The sequence below is a fragment of the Scatophagus argus genome, chromosome 3, assembly GCF_020382885.2.
Source record: "Scatophagus argus isolate fScaArg1 chromosome 3, fScaArg1.pri, whole genome shotgun sequence".
NCBI classification, from domain to species: Eukaryota; Metazoa; Chordata; class Actinopteri; family Scatophagidae; genus Scatophagus; species Scatophagus argus.
This window is the reverse complement of record NC_058495.1, coordinates 1,424,633-1,446,990: the sequence shown is the minus strand read 5'-3', so window position 1 is coordinate 1,446,990 and position 22,358 is coordinate 1,424,633. Positions and strand designations below refer to the sequence as shown.

At 37.9% G+C, this 22,358-nt stretch overlaps 1 protein-coding gene across 6 annotated transcripts in view; it reads left to right on the top strand.

The window, feature by feature from the left end:
* Nucleotides 1-22,358, top strand: part of cadpsa (Ca2+-dependent activator protein for secretion a) — a 173,845-nt gene that overhangs the window by 20,852 nt on the left and 130,635 nt on the right. For all 6 annotated transcript variants that reach the window (XM_046380181.1, XM_046380171.1, XM_046380162.1 and 3 more), the window contains exons 2-3: nt 9,913-10,026; nt 14,266-14,598. In XM_046380181.1, the coding sequence (XP_046236137.1) occupies nt 9,913-10,026; nt 14,266-14,598 (447 nt within the window). The remainder of the gene's footprint in view (nt 1-9,912; nt 10,027-14,265; nt 14,599-22,358) is intronic.

Below are 22,358 nucleotides of genomic sequence, written 5' to 3'. Positions count from 1 at the left end.
CTCCACATAGAAGCCAACTGGAACCATGTGGCACTTTTGTCAGGTACGGGTAGCTGAGAATTTACCCACAGTGCATGTTACTTTGGACAATAGCATCTGCCAAGTGATTAAAGGAAGTGTAAATCTCTAGATAAATGTAATCTCTTTCACATTTGCATGATATATATTCATAGTGATTTATTCTTCAGATTCTGTAAAATAAGGAGCACTGTAAAAGACAGAGGAATAGAGATATCCTGTTTTTCAGCATCTACTATAACTCAAGCTCCAAAACCACTGGATGCCAAATTTCTCTTAATGCAACTTAGTATGGAATATTTTATTAGAAGCTTTCCTCCTTGGTAAGTAGTGAGAACATTTTTTTTTATCCGAAAGGTCAAGGTCAACTCCACTATGATAATAAGAAGAGTGCTTTTGACTCATAACACAAAAGGGTAAAAAAAAAAAATCACATCACATCTGTTAAAATGCAGTCCATGGAAACTGCTCAGGATTAACTGAACCAAAGACCATGTACCAGATTGTTTAGAACTACGGAAGATAATTGACACACATGCTGGCCGTGCCTCTGTTTGCTGATGACTCACTCCTTATATTAATTTGTGAGCAGTGCTAGGTTAGTAAAAATTTGTCTAAATTGAAAGCACTACGCTTTGTGTTTGACATTCACAGCTCAAGAAAGCTAAGCACAGGTTTATTTAATGCCACTGAATGGGAGAAATAGAGTATCTTTTGGCATTCAGCGCCTGATGGCCAGTTAGGAAAATTTGGCTGCATTTCAACTTTTGACAGAATGACTTTACCAGCATCTGATCTTGTGCCAGTAATGAGTGGGTGGTGTGTTTTGAAGCTGTCTGAATACAGCGTCCATACACTCTCAATCACAGTATAATTGCTCTGAGACAAGATTTTGGACAAGTGTGGTATTTCATTTCACATGATGGATTTTAAAGCATTCTTGTGGTTTTGCAGTTTCTCTTAAGATTTCTTCAAGGCCCTTCCAAAGTGTGTGTGTATGTGGTGTGTGTGTGTGTGTATGCTCTAAGCATTTGTGACTGACTTGTATTCATGTGAAATTATTGTGTGTGAGTGTGTGAATACCAGCTTTCACCCTGATGAGCACTTCCTCAGCCTTTACTATTATTTGAAACCTTTACTGGTTTGCTGTGCAGTGCGTAATCTGGGATTACCCATCCATTTGATGTTATGTCATCACCAGGGAGTTCAGCATATTCCCTGCCGCAGGAGGGAGAAAGGGTTAACGTCAATAGTAATATCTGTGAGAGCGGTGGCTCTGCTCTGAGCCCGTCCCATCTCAAAGGATGAGCCCAGCCACACTGCGGAGGAAACCCATTTCAGCCGCTTGCATTTGCGATCTTGTTCTTTCTACTTACCACTACCCACACCTCGTGACCATAGCTGAGAGTTGGAAAGTAGATTGACCAGTAAAGTGAGAGCCTTTGGGCTCAGCTCTCTCTTCAACACAGCAGACCAGTACAGTGTCCACATCACAGCAGAAGCTTGCCCTGATCTGCCTGTCAATCTCCATTTTTTCCCCCTTATTATAGCTAGTTAGCTCGCTAGTTTTAAACTGAACCTCCTCCTGCTGCTGCTTTAGATAATCCTACAATCCTGAAGCATCAGCGTTTCCCATACAGTAGCCTACATACTTGTGCTCTCTTCTAGTTTGAAGTTGTAGAAGTTTTTTAAAATTTGCATTTGGAAAAAACTTTCTGCACCTAGTCCCTTTTGAAGTGAAAATTATGGTGAAGACTTAGAATTAAAATGAAGTAATATTTGTGATTTTTTAAAAAAAAAAAAAAATTATACATGAAAAATAATTTTAGCAGGTACATTTTCATTTATTTATTTATTTTTTTTTCATTTGGTGTCATCTTGTGAAAAGTAAGAACACAAGGTTTAAATTGAGCATGATTTAATTCATCGGTTTAACACAGGAAGCTTATCACATATATTACAAAAGCCATTTGAAACCTTTAATGACTGAAATTGAACAAATCATATCACCACATCAGCCTAGTCTCCGGTGACTGTGTAACATTTGAGACACTAGTTAAGAAACATTTTAACTGGTGTTGTCAACATTAGTAACAGATGCTTGTTTTTTTATAAAGCAACATTTGACTATGAAGATATGTCATTTCAAATTGTGCTAATATGTAAGTTAAATGTTTACATTAATAAAATGATAGGAAATTTAACCAAGTAGGGTCCCTGCTGCTGAATAACAAGGATACAAACATTTAGTTGTTTAGTAAGCTTACTTGTAATCTGCACAATCCTATTTAACAGTTTAAATCTGAGGCAGTTTCTCCTTGAAAAGAATGGCTTGAGAGCTTGTTCTCATATTGCCTCAAGGAAAGTGAATAAATTGTGCATGCGTTCATGGTAACTCTTCCCCCTTCCCTCCTGTGACACTCAAAAAAAACAAAAAGAGATCTAACTCTCCTCGTGTACAACCCTGATTCCACTAAAGGAGGCTGCGTAAAATGAAAATGAAAACAAAATGTAATGATTTGCAAATACCTTTTGCCCTATATTCTATTAAGTACAGTACAAAAACAAGATCATATTTAATTTCAATTTCAATTCAATTTATTTATATAGCACCTTATACAATCAAAATTGTCTCTAGATGCTTTATAGAGACCCAGAGCCTGAACCCCCGAGCAAGCAGACAGTGGCAAGGAAAAACTCCCTTTTAACAGGAAGAAACCTTGAGCAGAACCCGACTCACAAGGGAGAACCATCCTGCTGATAGTCAGCTGGGTGAAGGAGGAGAAGAAGAGGTAGACAGGACAGAGAGGATGAAAGAGAGAGAGAGAGAAACATACATGCAATAAACATCATAAATTACAAGCACAAACATGACAGGTTGTTATAATTGGAATTCTGAAGACTATGTATTGTATGTATTTGTTTATTAGCTGATATGTTGTTTAAGTTAGTTATGATATCACTACATAGAAGAACAACATGGGCAGATGCTGATAGTAGACATTGGGTTTGTCAGAGGGCCGGATGAAGTCCAACATGTAGATCTGGATGGGGAGAGACCTGCAGAAAGATACAGAGAGAGAAAGAAAGGGAGGGAGAGACACAAAACTACGAGGAGAACTGGACACACAGTTAGTGACATAAAATAAAATTAAAATTAAATTGAAACTTTGTTTTTTGTAATTATACACTTAAATTTGTTGCCTGCACCACTTCCTAAAACAGTTGAGACATAAGTGCGACGACACTAATTGTTGGAGTTTTGAAAGTGAAATTCTTTCATATTTTTGCCTGATGTATGACTGCATTTGCTCAACAGTCTGAGATTTCCCTTGTCACATTATCACTGCCAAACAGATTCATTGGTAACACGTGGGAGTATCATGATCCTCAAAAGGCTTAGGATTTCTGAACAATTCTCACTGCAATATTGAAAGGAATTTATTGATTTCACCATCTGCAATCCATAAAAATCATCAAAACAGTTAGAGAATCTGGAGAAAATTCTTCATTTAAGGAAAAAGGTTGAAAACCAACATTGAATCCCTGTGAATCCCTCATGCGGTACTGCATTAAAATCTGAAATGATTTTACAAAGGGCATTACTACATGTGCATGGGAACAATTCAGAAAACCATTGTGGGTAAACACAGTTTACTGCTGCTTCTATAAAGACATGTAAAGACTCTATCATATGTTACTGGCACCCGACCTAGAGGTAATCTGGACCGTCAGCAAGGGTTACATTAGGAAGCGCTGTAGGAAACATATGTGCAGACTGTGAATCGATTGAGGACCAAAATTAGTGTCTTGCTCCATTGCTCATTTATTTCTGAAATACAGTTCCATTCAATTCTCGAACACATTATCTCTATGTTACTTTGTATGTATTTGTATTTGCATGTTGGCACCCAAACTTTTGATAAATTAGATAACAAATGGTGTGAATTTATGATATTAATATAAAATGCTTAAAGGAAAATTAACTGGCTTAACTCAAAATACAAAGATGTACCAAGATAATATAATTCAAAATACACACTCCAATAATTTAATCCAATACCTATAGTGATTCATAACAGCTTTACTAACACTAATTCAACACTAGCATAATATACACAAAACATTTCCATAACAATCTTATGTTACACAGTGTCTCACGCACACTATTGCACTCAGCAGTGCCTCACAATATGGCACAACCACGCCTTTTTAACAGAACAGGATATGTGAAACCAATCTAACAACTTTACAACACATTTTCATATGTTACAAAATGTGAATATCATTTACAGTTACAAAATGAAGGTGTAAAACTGAAATTCATGGACTACACAGCATGATGAGGTTTGCCACAACTGTTCTAGTTAAAATTTTAGCCCATCATTAACAAAAAAATGTGATGGTTGGTGAGGTTTAAACAAATAGCATTTCCATACTGGTATACATGCCAAAAAAAAAGCCATATATCAACAACATCCCAAAAATGCTAATAACCACGCCGAATTCAAATGGATGGAGGAAAAGGTCGTCCAGATTGTTACCATCATTAAGTTTTGAAGCGAGCATCTGTGATGTTTTGGGTGTGTTAGTGTTTACAATAAACAATAAAGTTTATCAATTTGAGCACTGAACGTCATTGTGCTGCGTTCAGTGGAATATCGGTTGAAAGGGATAGGCAAATCATTGCCTTCTGTCTTTACACAGCATCTCAACTATTTTGGAATTAGTGCTGTGGCTACGTTATCTGGCAAAGTGAATTTGCTCCTAAAGAAACCTACTGCTTTCAGGCTGTGATGTCACCTGTCATCTCAGCCTGATCCAGTTACACTCCAGCAGCCACACTGGCAGGAGCAATTACTGGCAGGTAGATAGCACTCGATACCAGACACACACACCCACACACAAATGCATATGCACTGAGGCAAGCATCTGCTCACACAGTGACACACATGCATCCACACAGACACAACTGCACACCATCTCCATTTTCTAGCTCTCAGATGGCAGCCGTAGCGACTGGTCATCCCCCACTCACACTAGACACTCTGTTGACACACTGCACTGCTGTCTGTGTTGCAAATTAGTGTCTTCGATCTTCAAATGTTTCCTGAAGGCAGAAAAGAAAAAAGAAAAGGTTTAATTAGGCCAACAAAACAAAGCTTTGAAGTGTTAAATGTTTGCATAAGAATGTTTTATTCAAATACTTTTTAGGGCAGTGGTCATAAATTACTACTGTTGCTGTGCTCTGTGCACTAGTCTTACTTAATCACAAATATGTGTCTCTTTATTTCTGCTTTGTGTAGAACCAGAGAGAGCTCAAGTCCTGACACCATCTCCAGGCTTACCATCGATCAACTAACTGCTGCAACTCAATCATAGATGTATTAGAAATACTGGATACTGTAGTCAAAGCTAGTGCCCCATTCATTCCAATGAAATTTGCTTCCTGGGTGTATTTTTCAGGCCTCTGTACTTTTGGCACCATGATGCATAAGTCCTCTGTCACAGAGGGTTAAGAGCATGATGCTGAATTCCTCTTATCATTTTTTTTCTCCTGCTGTCATCTTCTCCCTGAGTGGCAGTAGAAACAAAGCATTACATTATAACAGATGCCTCTTAACATGCACAACTGGAGTGGAACAACACTTTCAGGATAGATAGAACAGAGCCCAAGAGAAAAAAGCTATTTGTGCTAAACAGTGCTGCACTACCCAGAGACATCAACAGTCAATATGCCAGTAGACTCTAAGGCCTTTAAAACTTGGTCTCCATTGCTACATAGCATGTAACAAGCTAACCTGTCAGCCCACTCATGGCATACAGTCATACACACTGACATGTGAAATGTACTCTGCTAGTCCGGGTTGGAGTGAGAAGGAGTGGATGTCAGGTCTCATGACACTGAAACAGACAGAGCAGACAGAGATTCAGTTTCACTTTCAATTTATCTATATAGCACCTTATACAATCAAAATTGTCTCTAGGTGCTTTACAGAGACCCAGAGCCTGAACCCCCAAGCAAGCAGACAGTGGCAAGGAAAAACTCCCTTTTAACAGGAAGAAACCTTGAGCAGGACCCGGCTTGCAAGGGAGAACCATCCTGCTGATAGTCAGCTGGGTGAAGGGGGGGAAGAAGAGGTAGACAGGACAGAGAGGATGAAAGAGAGAGAGAGAGGGACATACATGCAATAAACATCATACATTACAAAGGACAAACATGACAGGCTGTTATAATTGGAATTCTGAAGACTATGTATTGTATGTATTTGATACAGCATCTTCCCCAGCAGTCAAAGAATCTCAGCATTTCTTTTGAGCTTTGCCTGCTCTGACCATATATCACTGTTCATTACATGTTTAACCGTGCAGTTCTTGGATATATGGTTAGAAAGAACACTAGAGGCTTTGAGAGGCTGTAATCAGCTTCTCTTGCACTCCCCAAGTAGAACAAATGTTTACGAAATAAAATCAGCAGGGGACGAGAGTTTGTCGAAGTCCGACAAGCTTGTTGACTCGTGACATCTGCTAACGATCACTCAACTGTATAGCAAGTGAGTGAAACACAGTAAGTGTTTGAAACAGGTTTGCAACCTCTATATTTTTTCTTTTTTTGTATTATCTTCATAATTAACAAATAACAGCAAAGATGCTGAGAATTGTTAATGTTAAATAATTGTTTACATCACTTGGCATCCTGTGAAAGCACTCCATAGACATTCTCTCACCTTATGTGATTAGACAGACATGGCTGAATGGTATCTGATGTTAACCACAGCATGAGTGTGAAAAACGCCTGTGAGCCAAGCATGTGCACATTTTCCAGTTAATTTCCTGAGAAAACCTTGTTGCCTTGTCTGAATGTCAATCTCAGATACCCAGAGCTGTCAAGTCGTCATGATAGCCTGAGCACAGCGTATTTTAGTAATTTAGTTTTAAAAAATGGAGTTAGCTCCAAATCAATTATGCTGTAGAAAGACATACATTTTAAAATATGTAAAATGTGGTAATGTTTGTTACTCTACGTTATGACTGGGACCTTTGGAGGACACTCAAGAGCTGTGCATGTTTTACTGTGTCTTTACTTTGTACTGTCCAAAAATTTATATACACTGTATTGAATTGACACTGATTTTTTTCAAACCTAACACAGAGGCTGCAGAACAATGTGAGTTAGAATATGCATGGCAAACTAAATTAGAGATGCAATGGACCTGTATCTCTATTGGTGGTCATATTTCTAAATCATTTCAAATAATTAAAATCAATCTACAGCAGCGAAGATACAGGAGTAAAACAAAGTACAGTGTGTTCACACGCACCACCAGCTATGCCAAAAAAAAAAGTCTTTCCTGTTCAAAAAGTGAAATTTCTTGTGGGAGCCTGGTACTGTGGTGTGTTGGTGTGTCTATGTCATGTCACATAATAAATATAAAGAGCCTTTAGGTTATAATTTCTGTTTTAGTTAATGACGAATCTGAAGGAGTGACTAAATCCAGTGAGACAGCAAACTGACCTACAGTCTACTCACCAGCTGCACATATTTCCCTCTGACCTCATCTTTAACAATATTTAGTCATGCACTGCTGTATTATGGATAAACAGTAGCACACAGCTGGTTCTGCTGTAGTTCAGCTCAACTTTGACCCCCATTAAGGAAGATGTAATCTCATACCACTTCCTCTGCTGCAGTAGCCATGGTAACGGTTACTAGGGCTGCGGACGGGAACTGGCCAATGGGTGTGGAGTCTTCTGGCGTGAAGGGAGCTTCTTATTGGCCATTTCACTGCAGGGCTGTTGCATTTGTTGATTCAGTATGACATATTATAATATGTTATTGGGCACATAAAACATCACAGCGTGTACATGAATAAATCTCATCGTGTGTCTGTGTCTATGACTAGACTGTGAGGTGTAACTTGGGGATCACACAGTGGGATTCAAACTACAGTTACTAGTAGAAAACCAGTAGGCCACTTAATATTATAGACACACCGGCAGCCAACCTCTAAGGACACTGGAGCTTCAAAATAGATCTTTCAAATTAAAGCTCAGTGCAGGTTGTATTTAGAATTCCTCTCCTGGCATTAAACCCATTGAAAAGTTATCTTGGTTCGTCAAATTTACATATTTAGTTGAAGAAATGTCTTAAAATGGCTTTGACATAACACAGATCTAAATAGTCCTTGCCTCTGTCGTGCTCACTTGCAGCTTACAGCATTTACCTGCTCACTTTCTACTCTGCTCATCAAACACACAAACCTTGTTTGTTTTCTGTTCTCCTAGCTGCTGATAACTACACAGTGGTAATATAGGAATAATTTACAAGTTTGGAATCAAAACCAATCCAAAGAACAACCCCAAAGTCAGAATTATCTAAATGAAAATAATATATCATCTAATTCAGCAGCTAGCTGTTGCTATCTATTCTGAGTCCAATTTGCTGTAATTTTCTTCTTCAGCGCCCATATGAAAATTCCTGTCAGCATTTGACATGAATGAGCATGTAACTTGTCAGGCTAATGTTGGTAAGATAGAACACAAGGAAATGAGCTAAACATGCTAGTTTGTATTTGATGTGTTTCCAGAATAAATGGATGGACAGCATTGTGTTTCAAAATAAGTTTTGTGGTAAAACCAACCTATATTTGTGTAAAGATCTTAAAATGACTCAAGCAAACCTGAGTTTTCTCCAGACATTTGCCATTCAGATATTCAGATATACACTGTATTAGACAAAAGTGTTGGGACGCCTGACCGTTACACCAGCAGGGACTTTAATGATGTTGCATTCTTAATACAGAGACAGCTATGCAGCTATAACAGCTTCTTCTCTTCTGGGAGGGCTTTCCACAAGATTTTGGAGTGTTTCTGTGGGAATTATTGTCCATACAGGCCGTAGAGCAATAGTGAGGTCAGGCACTGATGTTGGATGAAGAGGCCTGGCTTGCAATCTCAGTTCCAGTTTATCACCAAAGGTGTTCGAAGAGGTGAGGTCAGGGCTCTGTGTGTGCAGGCCAGTCAGGTTCCACACCAAACTCATCCAACCATGTCTTTATGTAGCTTTGCTTTGTGTACTGGGACACAGTCATGCTGGAATAGAAAGGGACCTTCCCCAAACTGTTGCCACAAAGTTGGAAGCATAGCATTGTCCAAAATGTCTTGCTGAAGCATTAAGATTTCACTTCACTGGAAATAAGGGGCCTATCCTCCTGAAAAACAGTCCTGTCCCAATACTTTTGTCTATGTAGTACATGATAATAAATGAAAACTCACCATTTCTCTTTTTTGCAACTTTGAAACCTAAAACTGAACAAAATAATGAAGTTTACCTACTGAAGCTACACCTGACTTTTCCTCTGATACCCCTCATTTCAGAATATTACTGGTACACTGCAGTTCCAAAGCTATGTATACAAAGCCTACTGATTAGATTTCACTATTTGGTGAATTGTTGTGATCCTGCAATTTTATCTTCCTGTTTCTGTTTTTCCAAACATATGTCTGTCTTGTTTGTGAAAATTAATTTTGCAACTTAGATCCATACAATCCAAGCTTGTTTCTCTGTGCTATCTGCTTTAGTAAACTGCTTCTTGTTAGTTGGGTAAGTTGGCCACTGTACTTGTAGAACACTGAAATAGTTCTGGGAATCTAGCATCAACATTTAAGACTAATAAAGCAAAGACAGAAAGTAAAAAGAAACAAAATTAAAATTTGTTTAATTGCAGACCATCTTAACAGTACATTACACTTTTGCATGCTTTGAAAAAGACAAAACAAACAAAACGTATTGTTTGATTTTAGTTATTAAACAAAATATTCCTCTCGCTTTAGTTTTGGTTTTCATTACCTACAATGACCTCTTTGTCTCCTGTCTGTTCATTTCTCATTTAGATCAGTAAGCAGCAGCTGCAGACGGTCAAAGAACGTTTCCAGGCATTCCTCAATGGAGAAACCCAGATTGTGGCTGATGAGGCTTTCATCAACGCTGTCCAGAGCTACTATGATGTGAGTCTGTTTCATATATTTCACTCTGTCACCATTATACCCACAAGACATATATTTAATGTTGTTTTATCTCTTGTACATACAGTATATATATGTATATGTAGTTTGTATCTGAGCTCCCTGTTGAGAGACTCTTCTCTGTAGAATCTATTAAATACTATATGTTAATTCTATATGATTACTTATACGTAGGTAAGGTATATAAGTAGCAAATTACTATTTACAAGCAGCAGAATGCAACCTTTATGTCCCTTCAGATGTCTAAATTACAATTTGCTAGGTTTTAAGTTCCTGTTGTGTCCCTCCTCTTCTTTAAATGCATCTTTCCAAGCAGAAAAAGTAAAAATAGGTTGAAAAGTATCCAAACCTCAGTGGAGATATCTTGTCTTGGCCCTGATAAATGATGCAGGGCATGCATTGAGCCCCCCAAGCAGTCTTAATAATGTGCTCCCAGATGATCAGGATTCAGTGGGCTTGATCCACCCCAAAATGGAAGAGGGAAATAAAATTTGATGAAAAAAGTCAGTCATCTCACTTTTTGAACAGTCTAGATTGTCCGGTTCACAGTCAACTGAATAAGCTTCAGTTCTTGGATTTTTCTGTATTAAGAGGCTAAAATAAGAAGTCAAAGATCAAGGTCCTCATGCTTTTTATTACTGTGAACAGAGACAAAATAAAAAGACACGATGTGTTTACTTATTGTATATTAAATCAAATTGCAGTCTTTTCCTAATCTTAAATCTGTTTGTAGCCTAAACTCAGATGCAGTTCTCAGTGTGTGGGGTCTGGTCTGGCCCACTTACATGACCTTTATCCATCCTTTATCCAAAAACATTGCACAGAAGTGAACTGTCACAATGAATCGGCGTCTCTGACGCATAAAAAGCTGAACCCCGATACAGAGTGAAAAAACGGGCAGGCAGGCGAGGTGGAGGTCCAAAAACAATAGGTCTTTATTTTCTAAAGCAAACTCAAAAAGCACACTTACTGTGGCATGGGATCTAACGAAAAAATCTGTGGCAAAATCTCCTGGCAAAAAACATGACATGGCAAGACCAGACTAGGCATGGCAAAGGTTTTCTGGCAATACATGAAAAATTAACACAAACGCTCTGACCAAGGAGGCTGGGAAGACAAGGACTAAATAGACATGACAACGAGACACAGGTGACACACATTAGGAGAGAGAAAGCAATCAAGAAAACTAAAAGCAAAGCTACCTAAAAACAGGACACACGGGGGAAGTGACGCTTTTCAAAATAAAACAGGACATGACAAAAACCTTGAACATAATACATGAAAACACATGAGAAACAAACATGAAACATGGCACGTGGACTCAAACATAAAACATGGAAACACAAGAAACCTGACACATGGATTCAAAAACAAAAGGACAGAAAACCAGGACGTGACTGAAACCTGAACTTAAAACATGAAAAACACATGAGAGACAAACATGGAACATGGCACGTGGACTACCAAAAATCAAAAAACAAAGCATAACCAAAATATCATGACATGAACATAGTATGTAAAGAACGTAACAGAGGGTGTTGTGGGGGGAAAAGAAAAAAAAAAAGATTGATTTTCATGAGTTTGTTTGAGAATCACCTGTATGGTCATTTTGGATGTTTGTACTATTGTTGACTTGTATTATTATGACAGATTCAAGAAAAAAGTGAACATTACAGGGCTGTTGTATTAGTCTACATTAGTTCCAGCTAAAAAAAAAAAGCTAGATTTAGTCTGTAGTTCACCGCTGACTTAGCTGGTCTTTTTAAGTCTACAAGCAGAGCTATGTTCAAGTGAACCCTTCCCACTATGTTCACATAACTTAGGAATCACTGCACAACTGCATCAAGAAAAGCTCTCTGGCTACTTCCTATGCTCTTTCAGCCGCTCCTTTCATGGTCCAAGTAAATTTTGGTTGGATTTTTAGGTCAGTTTTGAAAGTAGAACATAATGTAACTACATAACTACATAACCATAAGCTAGTGCTAAACTGAGATAATGATTTGCATTCATTTGGGAAATAGCATAAGTATAGAGATAGTGTCTGAGCGTAATTACCTTGGCATTTGACGGGGTATTTATTGTAGCTTGAAGCATCGCATTAACACTCTAATTGCTAAATTCCAAACAATACTTTCTGAACAGAAAAAGAAAGTTTCTCTCTTAATCAGAGCAAAAGAATTATTGAAAAAATAGTTTTTTCTACATTCTTCGAATGTAATATTTGCAAAAAGTCCCACTTCTACATTAAAATCACTGGATACTGTTAGCCATCTTTGACTGTGAGGTGCGAGACAGCGTTAGTTTTTATTCATCTAAGCTTTAATACAGATGATAACTCTGAAATCAAATATGTTGTTGTTGCACATTTCATAAATTAGAACTGAATTTATCATATCAGCCACGTCAAACACAAGCTCATTTACAGTCTTTCTGATATGAATCAGCTTGAATTAAGTAACTAAATTAGGTAAAATGTCATTCTGTTGCAATGCATGGTATATATACTGTATATGAGGAATAATCTACAAAAGGGTTTAAACGAGTACAGGTTGTAATTTCTTTTACTTAACAGGTAGATGTTATAATTTACTATTATATTTCCAAAATCCATAATGCGTTGCATTACTTTGTTACTGCCAAATTGTTTTTATTGTATTATGGCACTGTGCATGTGTTCTAAAAGCTGATCCAGGAACAAGTGTTGCAAAGGAGGACGTGTAGATTTGAGTGCACTGTTGGGTGCTAGAATAAAAACAAGGCGAGCACCTACGTTGGGTTGCTAGTGCTGACACAATGACTGACTCTTCCTTATCAGTTAATGTGGCAGCACAAGCGAACCAAATGAGAATGTCGTGATATTTAACAGATGAAACTGGTGGCACAGGTTATCCAATTCAATTAAAACCTAAAGCTCTCAGCTTGGCTTTACCCTTAGGCTAAAGCTGACAGAGGCAGACAGAGAGAGAGAGAGAGAGAGAGAGAGAGAGAGAGAGAGAGAGAGAGAGCTAGGGAACAGACAGAAATAGAAAGAACGGAAAACAGAGGCAAAGGGTCACAAAGAGCTTGGTGGTGTCGACAGCTGATGACAGGAATTTACCACCCAACAATCACAAGCTTGTTTACAGTCTTTCAGAGTCAGCTTATACTCAGCACTGAAAAGTTTGGTTTGTGTATGAAATTTTTTGTTTGTTTTTACTGGTGTGATTGGAGGTGAACAGAATTTCATTTGTGCTTTTCACTGTGAAAAGTCTTGAAAAATGAATTGGAAGAGCACTTGGAGAGCACAAACCTAAGCCAAAGTCAACAGTTTACTCTTATATGATATATAGGCTGCAAGCACAGCCACTATACTGGATATGTCTGGATATATATCTAATATACAATTATATCAACATGTGGTTAGGTTTACACACCAAACTACTGAGTTAGGTTTAGGAAAATATCATTGCTGGAGTTAAAAAAATAGGCACTTTTGCATGTGAGTGTATGTTACACAGAGATTTCTAGCAGAAAACATTAAAGCCTACCTACTTCCATGTGCCAAATGCCCTGTCTTGCAATGTTAATGACCGTGAAATATAATTTATGTACCCCAACGGCCAATGCTGCACCCTTCCAAGCTTCATGAAAACTGTCCAGGAGTTTTTCCATCTTGCTGACAAAAAGAAAAACAAATTAAACTTGACCAAAAATACAACATTCTGACAGAAGGTGGGTGGGTCGACCTCCGCCTCCCCCGGTCTGTATTTCAAAGTGTCCTTGAGCAAGACACTGAACTGTAAATGTGTATGTGTGAATGCGTGAATGTGACAGTACGCTTCGCGTGGTCAGTATAAGTACAGTACATTTAAAAGTAAAGGATAACTGCAGTAAGGTGCATATGTGTTACTCGGCCTATGTTACAAATGTTACAAATCACAAATGTATGAATGGAAAAGAAATATGTAAGAAGGAGAGAGAAAGTCGGACTAGCAGAAGGCTCGGTTTTAGCTACTTAATTGTTTTTCTCAGTGAGGCATGAGTTGTGCGGGCTGATGACCACAACAGATGGTGTTCCTGTGTTCTGTCACAACATGAAGGGGGTGAGAGGTATTTCGCCATGATGCTGCAGCTTTACCAGAATCCTTCCCCCAAAGTTTGTTATATGTACGGTATATATAAATCAGAAATATTTTGGATTGAGAAAAATAAAACTGCTTGTCTGTCACAAATTGATTGCAGGTCTTCCTAAAAAGTGACCGTGTGTCCCGGATGGTGCAGAGTGGTGGTTGCTCGGCCAGCGATTCTCGGGAGGTTTTTAAGAAGCACATAGAGAAGCGGGTGCGCAGCCTTCCTGAGATTGACGGCCTGAGCAAAGAGACAGTGCTAAGCTCCTGGATGGCCAAATTTGACACCATCTACCGAGGTGAAGAGGACCCCAGGAAGCACCAACAAAGAATGACGGCCAGCGCCGCCTCCGAGCTCATCCTCAGCAAGGACCAGCTGTACGAGATGTTCCAGCAGATCTTGGGCATCAAGAAGTTTGAACACCAGCTCCTCTATAATGCCTGTCAGGTCAGACCTCAGCTTAATATATCATCAACAACTTTGCATTTTGGAATATATGTGTGATGTGTCTTTTAATGTTTCCTCTTCAGTTGTTAATTCCAAGCCCTTATGCCCAATCTCTGGCCTAATATCTCGACTGGAATTTGAGAACGTCCTTGCCTCAAATCTCAGTGTTGAGTAGCAGATCAAGAGTGCTGTTTTACCATGGATTTTATTTCAATTGGTAATTCTGCGATAATAAGACTGAGTTGTCATTTCATTTCGCATTTCGCATTGGCTGTTTTTTGTTGTTTTTTTTGTGGGAGGGGTTGTTGTACAGTATGTTTGTATGAATCAATCAGTTCTGGCTGATGTATAAATCCAGTTGATGGTATTTTCAGCTCATAGAGAAGCTGCTGGTGGGTTGGAGGAGCAGGTAACTTTTGTGACTTGAGAGTTATTTCTGACAGATGATGACCGTAAGGCACTGGCATATTAAGATGACCTCACCATTTTTAATCCCACCTACAAAGCTGTGAATAGCTATGTTCTTTTTTCAACCAGGAAAACAGTGGCTAATACGGATGCACACACACCTCTGTGATGAGCAGCAGTGGTGCAACAAATGCAGTTACTAGTTTAACCACTTTCTGACTAACATGGTACACTGTCACTTACATTACCATAACTCATCTGCCTTTTTTTGTGGAAACCCTACTTTGATACTTGTTACGTTTTTGTTTGTTTGTTTGTTTGTTTTTTTGTTTTGTTTTTACAGAGAAACCATTCCACACTTCTGGATAATCATTTTCAGCAAATAACTCCACATAAAAGAAAGCCAAAAGAACCAGCTTGCTCTTCACTGTAAATGACTTTAATATTGAGAGCATTACTTGAAATCCACTTAAGAAAACAAGACACAAGTGGCTCTTAACTACTACTGAAGAATTATTTCTGTACAATCTACACTGAGTCCTCCATTCAGCCTTCAGTTGTTTGTCAGCAGCATCCTGTAATCTGAAAAGACAGCAGTCAGCCACACTAGGTTCACTGAGGCGATTGCGAGATTGCGTCACTATGCTGATAAGGCAAAAAAAGTGAACTTCTCTTTTAAAACATGTTACATTTTTTCATGAGCAGAATGAATTAGTATGTAGAGGCTTTTTCAGCTTTTGTGGCAAACTAAAAGGAGGGAAGCAGTCTGAGTATTTGCCAACATGTATATGAAACAGCCCAAAAGCCATTTTGTATTGGCCCTAATGAAGGACGTGCATTCGCTGAGATGCATAGCCATGTTTTAACTGATAGAATAACCAGGAGATAATAACAGCTTTAATTCATTTCCCTGTTGGGTACCTCAGACCTCTCCAACCAAACAAGTGGTCTCCCCAAACTGAAAAGCACCAGAAGTAACTATTTTCATACCCAAGCAGCACTCCTTGCTGTTTTGACTGATTGTTTAGTTAGTGGTTTAAACAGTATTTTCAGAATTAGTCAGTACTTAGTGAGGATGTCAGGGACTCTGATATTGGGTCAATACAGACAAGTCCTTGTGAAGTTTATAAAGCTACTGTTGTGAAAATTGTTTTATTCACCGAAAATCTAAAAGGTATAAAACTGGGCGATATTTACGTGAGCATGTATTTAATAGCGCTTCAGTTAATTTCATTATTTTACATGTACTGATCAGTTTTTGGTTAATAAAATGTAATTCAAATGTCCACCCCATAGATGTATAAAATTCATTTTGACATGGAGAAGAAAGAAAGAAAATCATCACAATTGAGAAAGTGGGACCAGCTAACGGTTGGAACCAAAAAAAAGTGATTGAACTTCAAATGAATGAGCTGGTTATTGTTTTATTGAAAATAGAGAGCAAAGGTGCGCCGCATAATAACTAAACAAGATCTGCTGTTTGTGGTCTCCTGAGAAACAAGGGATTTACAATGGTATAATAGGTTCATGGTGGAAATAATCTTAGCAGTTAATTAAAATCATATTTGATCAACAAGGCAGTCTCTGAAAATCAATATTTTTGAGTCAATTAAGCAATAAATGCAGAAAAAAGATGCAGAAAACATATTATAAACATTTTATATATATATTACAAATATTGTACAGTGTCAACATTCAAGCATGTTGTATAATTTATGTGACACAACAGACTGTGAAATGTTTGTAGGCATAAGCTGAAAATCTTGTGGGTGCACAAAAACACTAGAAACTGGCAAGAGAATCCAAGGATTAAATATACACTACAAACTGTTACATGCTAAATGCCACATTTTTTTATTTGGTTTATGCTGTTGCTATCTATACAACTTATTTGGATTCTCTCCCCCAAAATATATATTTTCCAACATTCAGATGCAATATGTACTGCATTGCCATTCCATCCTAACCAGCTTCATCAGATTTTGTGAGATTGGAAAAACAAAGCATAATACTTTACATTTGACAATGGAAAGTCATTAAATATAATTGCAAGTGACGTGTCAGATGAGGTGGTTTGAGCATCTGATTAGGATGCCTCCTGGGCGCCTCCCTTTGGAAGTTATTTGAGCACGTCCAACAACTGTACTACTTTACTTGATTTATTTTTACTTAAAGTACTACAGATGATATTATAGTAGTTCATAGTTAAAACAACCTTCGAGGTGAATTACAGTATTTTTAAACTTGGGGCCTATGTCTACATATTTTAGACAGTAAATGATATTTACTAAAAGTTTTGGAACTGGTCCAGTAGATTGCCTAAGCTGACAGCTACAACAGGAAGTGTCAGACAGCATTATACAACTTTTCCTCTCAAAGACCCATGGCTGAGTATTTAACTGATTTCAACAAGCGCACTTCTTGCAAGATTTCAGTGTGATATTTCTCCCTGAGTGAGTGTTTCTGGTCAAAAAAGGATTTTATTATTTAACAAAAAAGTCTATCTCTGGGTGGTTAGCACTGTCGCCTCCGAGCAAGGGTTCCAGGTTCGAATCCTACTCTGGGCCCTTCTGTGCGGAGTGCATAGGTAAACATGCACATTAGGTTGATTGGCTACTTTACTTTGCCAATTAATTATATATTTGTGTGTTGGCCCTGTGATTGACTGGCCACCAGTCTAGGGTGTACCCCGCCTCTTGCCTGTTGTCAGCTGGTATAGGCTCTAGCCCCCCGTGACCCTGACAATTAAACAGGTAACAGAGTGCACCAGGTAGATGCTTAGAGTAATAATATCAGCCTGTGGGTGGCACGAACTTTAAGTGGACATAACGTCGATAGTCGAAGCTCCTCAAAGGATTGTGGCATTGATCTGCTCGATTAATTCCAAAAGTTTCCAAAAGTTTGAATCGTTTACACACCAAAATATGTGTGCAATGCCCAATTTCAAAAATACACAGAATTTCAAGAAGTGTGTACAGTGTAAAACAGTCTTGATTTATCTTAATTTAAACCTGTATTTAAGAAACCGATTTTGGTTTTAACAGTTTAAAATTTAATACAGTGAAACACAGCACCACCTCTACCTAAAACTTATAATATAATAGATAACAGAACTGACACAGGACACAAATCAGGTTCTAAATTAATCTTGATAATTTTGCTGGAATTTGCTGGAATCTGCATCCAACAGGTGTTATTTTCTGGCCACTTAGTGTGTATCCTAATATATCCTAAAAACCTCTTTCCAGGGCAGACTATAGAACAAAAAGGGTAATTTTTCTCTTTTCTCCTTTTGTAATGAACAATTTCTAGGGTAACCACTCTGAATTAATGAGCTGTAAGCTGAGAAACCTGCAGCTGTCTCTTGCAATACAACTCTAAAAATAGACATGCGTAAATGGAAAATAGCTGGTCTTATTGGCGATGGCGAGGCTGTTACTATGCATTTCTGATGCTGAAGTCCCAAAGTCCTGAATTAGTCTCCATTTTAGTGTATTACATTCTAATTTAACACGTGTGAAAGCTTGTCATGCTCTCCGGATCCATCCAACAGCTGTGGAGTATTGTTGTATTGGCCACTTAAGTCTGATGTTAGGGGAAATTTATACTGATCTACCTCAAGGAAATTCAATCGAATGCAACTGGACTTAGTTATTTGTCTTTGAAGACGTTTCACCTCTCATCCAAGAGGCTTCATCAGTTCATGCTCGCTTAGTTATTTGTCTTCAAAGACAAATAACTAAGTCCAGTTGCATTCGATTGAATTTCCTTGAGAAAACCATGACCTGGATGAATGAGAATATTCACAGGCCTATACTGATCTACCATAAACTGTAAAAGAAAATTTGTGGATCCCTGGTTTACCATAATTGAAAGAAGATGGGCTATTGTTAGAGACATTCTAACCCCCCCTAATATCTTAATCATATCCAGAAATAAAGCCTCCTGTTTTCTTTTCTTATTTGCTTTATTTGCATTACTGCAATTATCTTTGATAAAGTGTATCTAAAGTGCACTTAACCAAGCATGTCGACATTTTTGGTAATGCTTATATTTGTCACTTTTTCAGTGTAAACACACTACATATTCAAAGCCTCTTTTGAATTACAAAGTCTGCAGTTAGAACACAGCTAATGACCTCCCAATCCAGACAGGCTTTTATTGAGGAATGTGTGCAGAATTGTAAATTTTAATCAACTACGCAAAATCAGAGCAGTAGTTCCATTAAAAAATATTAAAGCAGTGCAGCAGAAGTGGCTTTGCATCATGACTATATTCTTGAACTGATAGGATTAGCATTATGGAAATATATAGCTTGAATGTACAATGTTATTTTATATTGTTTTCTCCCAGCTTTAATTTAGGATGGACCTTTATTAGCACCCAGCATCCAACAGTGGACTCAACATGAGTGGTTTCAAACAATCAATCAAACTAATCCTTAACAAAAATAATTAAGCTCAAACTTAAGCACTCCAAGAGCTAAAACTTAAATAAACACAACATTAAGCAAAAGCAAACACACAGATTAGTAGTGTTGTTTTGCGGGTTAAGATATAAAGAGCTGCGGGATAGTATGAACAGGAGATGTGGCTCTGAGCATATGTTGAAAAAGCTTTGTGTAACATATTTCTTCTTTCTAAATCTCTTCAGTTAAAAGTAAGTTTTGACCTATGTCTTTATTTAGCTGTTTTCTGGTGTGGGGTTTTCCTGTTTCCTGTAATAACAGCAACTGAATACTTTGGGACACCAGGGCATAGAAAATTGTGATGCATTTATGGTTGAACAGTTACAAACCCTGGTTAAGATTAAGTTTTATTATGTGACTTGGTTGTTGTAACTACTATACCTCTGTAATGAAAACATGAAGAGAAATATGTAACCTTTTCGAGATATGTGTAGGCCAGCTATTTGTCTAGCATCTAGGGCAGTCTATACAGCACAGCATCACGTTTTCTCCACTGGAAAGCTTTCATGGAGGTCACAGTTTATCTACAATACAGGCATGTGTTTTCTTCTCAAACATACGCTCATATCCTCATGAGCCACCTGCCCAACCCTACAGTCCACCAGTGCTGACAGTCCTGTAAAGTCATCCCAGGAAATCACAGACAGACACAGACAAAGATGAAAAAAAACTCCTGTTTCTAGAAAATACGAACTTCATTGATGTCACATTGTTGTGCAAATATTTTGTTCTTTTTCTGCATTTCAAAAGAGGATTAAACTGTTTTTAGACATATTTGTGAAAACAGTATCTTAGACTTGAGCGTCTGACTTGGTGTTTCCCAGAGTGAGTGGGACAGTATAGACATATGTGGAATGTAACATATACAGTACATTCAGTTTAGTTTAGTGAGCTTAAATAATTGCAGTTTACAAAGTTTTCCACCATAGCCCAAAGGAAGAAATTAGAGAATTTCACACACAGAAATGTGTTTTAAACAGCATGTTTTGGCTTTACATAGCATTAAAAAAGTCTAAGTGCTGCGTTCATAGATGAGGTTAAGCAATAAGTTGCCCCAGTTAGTTCAAACATATACAGTAGTGTGCTCACTAACATGGCATAACAAAGTACTTTAATCAGCATCAAAACATTCTGATTTTCTTGGCCTTTAATCATCTATATAACCAACAACCCAATCTAACCCTCAGGTATGGAATCAAAAACATCATTAATATAGCAAGGTTAAATCAAAAGCGTGTTAAGGCTTGTTGAGATCCCCCCAGGTAAATGACAGAAGAAGACAGGGTAGAAAAGAGACAGGACTCGGGTGTGAACTGTTCAAGCAGGGGTGGTGACTACAGGGAGGCAGACAGGAAGGGAGGCCCAGGCATTACAAGAAACAAAGACATTTCCACTAAATGAGCTGTTTGTTTTCCAGTTATCAGCGTGGAGAGTAAATATTGTCTTGTTGGTGTGGGAGCTGCACTCTGTGGTTAATAACTGCCAATTAAAATCCAACAGTTCCAAGCCATGGTTTAATTAACTCATCACATACAAGGCGTATGGTTACTCTGAGCATTCACTAGTAGTGGAGATGGCAGTGAAGCTTATTATTATTATTCCACAGTATGTAAGGCTTTCTGAAAGTACTAACAGATGGCTTTGGTGAGTTAAAAGATGCTAGTAAGTTCTGTACAAATATTTTTATGTGTGTCAAACACATGCTCATCATTTGAGGAGGCTCTAAATCCAAACCCACAGCACAGTGTCGAAGCTAATACCTTGATCCACATTGTGATCTTGAAAATCCCTCCACTTAACGAGATGTTAAAACATCCTTTGCCATACAAAATTAAGTCTTGAATTTTGTGCTACGCAGGAGGCTAATGCAGAGTGAGTATAACCTGGAGATAACCGCAGTCAGACACAGTCAAGCACAGATTCAGGTTATGGCAGCTGGGATTTGTCCCCTGCAGTCATCTTTTGTCGCCTGTGGCTCAGGTCAAATGCCTTTGAAGAGGCTGACATATGACTCCCTTTCCCGGTGTGTTTAAAAGCAAGGTGATGCTGCCCTCATTAGTGGAGTGACTAATGTCTGGCCCACGCACAAGGAGCCAAATACGGATCTCTATAGAATCAAAATCAGAATCAGAATCAGCTTTATTTGCCAAGTATGTGTGACAATACAAGGAATTTGACTCCAGATTTTTCTCTCTCCTGTGCACCATACAAAATACAAAATAACAAATAACAATAATAATAAAAATGAAGAAAGTATTTACAAGAAAAAAAAAAACAAGATATAAATATAAACCAAGCACAACCAAGAGATGTGTAAATATGGCCTGACATTGTTTGGGTGTACTTTCCTACAGGTAGAAAGTACAAAAATACTTTATCATAGTCATTTTTTGTCTTTTATGCCAGTAATTGACCACTAAATGGTTTGATGTGTGTTCTAACCAAAGAAGAATGATATATTATTTTTTTTTAGTTTGTCTCAGTTTTATGTGTTAGTTTACTTTTTTTTACCACAAGTTTACAAGAAAAAAACTCTTTAATGTCTCTTTAAGTGAAAGCAGATTTCTATAGAGTAATGTCAATTAACTAAAAATACCTAATGTGAAATAAGTGATTGCATAAATATTCCCCCTCTTTAAAGTGACTGACCTAATTCAGCACAGGTCCAGCCAACTGGTGCTGCAGTAGAGATGCTGCTGATTCTGATTTTATTCCTGGCTACAATTACACCATAAAGACAAAATCACACTCCAAGCAAAAGGTTACATTAAAATTAAATTCATCATTAAAATATGGAAGGAATATGGCATGTGTAAATGCCTAGCAGGCTGTCCTCATAAACTACAGTATAAGTGACTGTGCAAGAAGTTAACTAGACCTTACA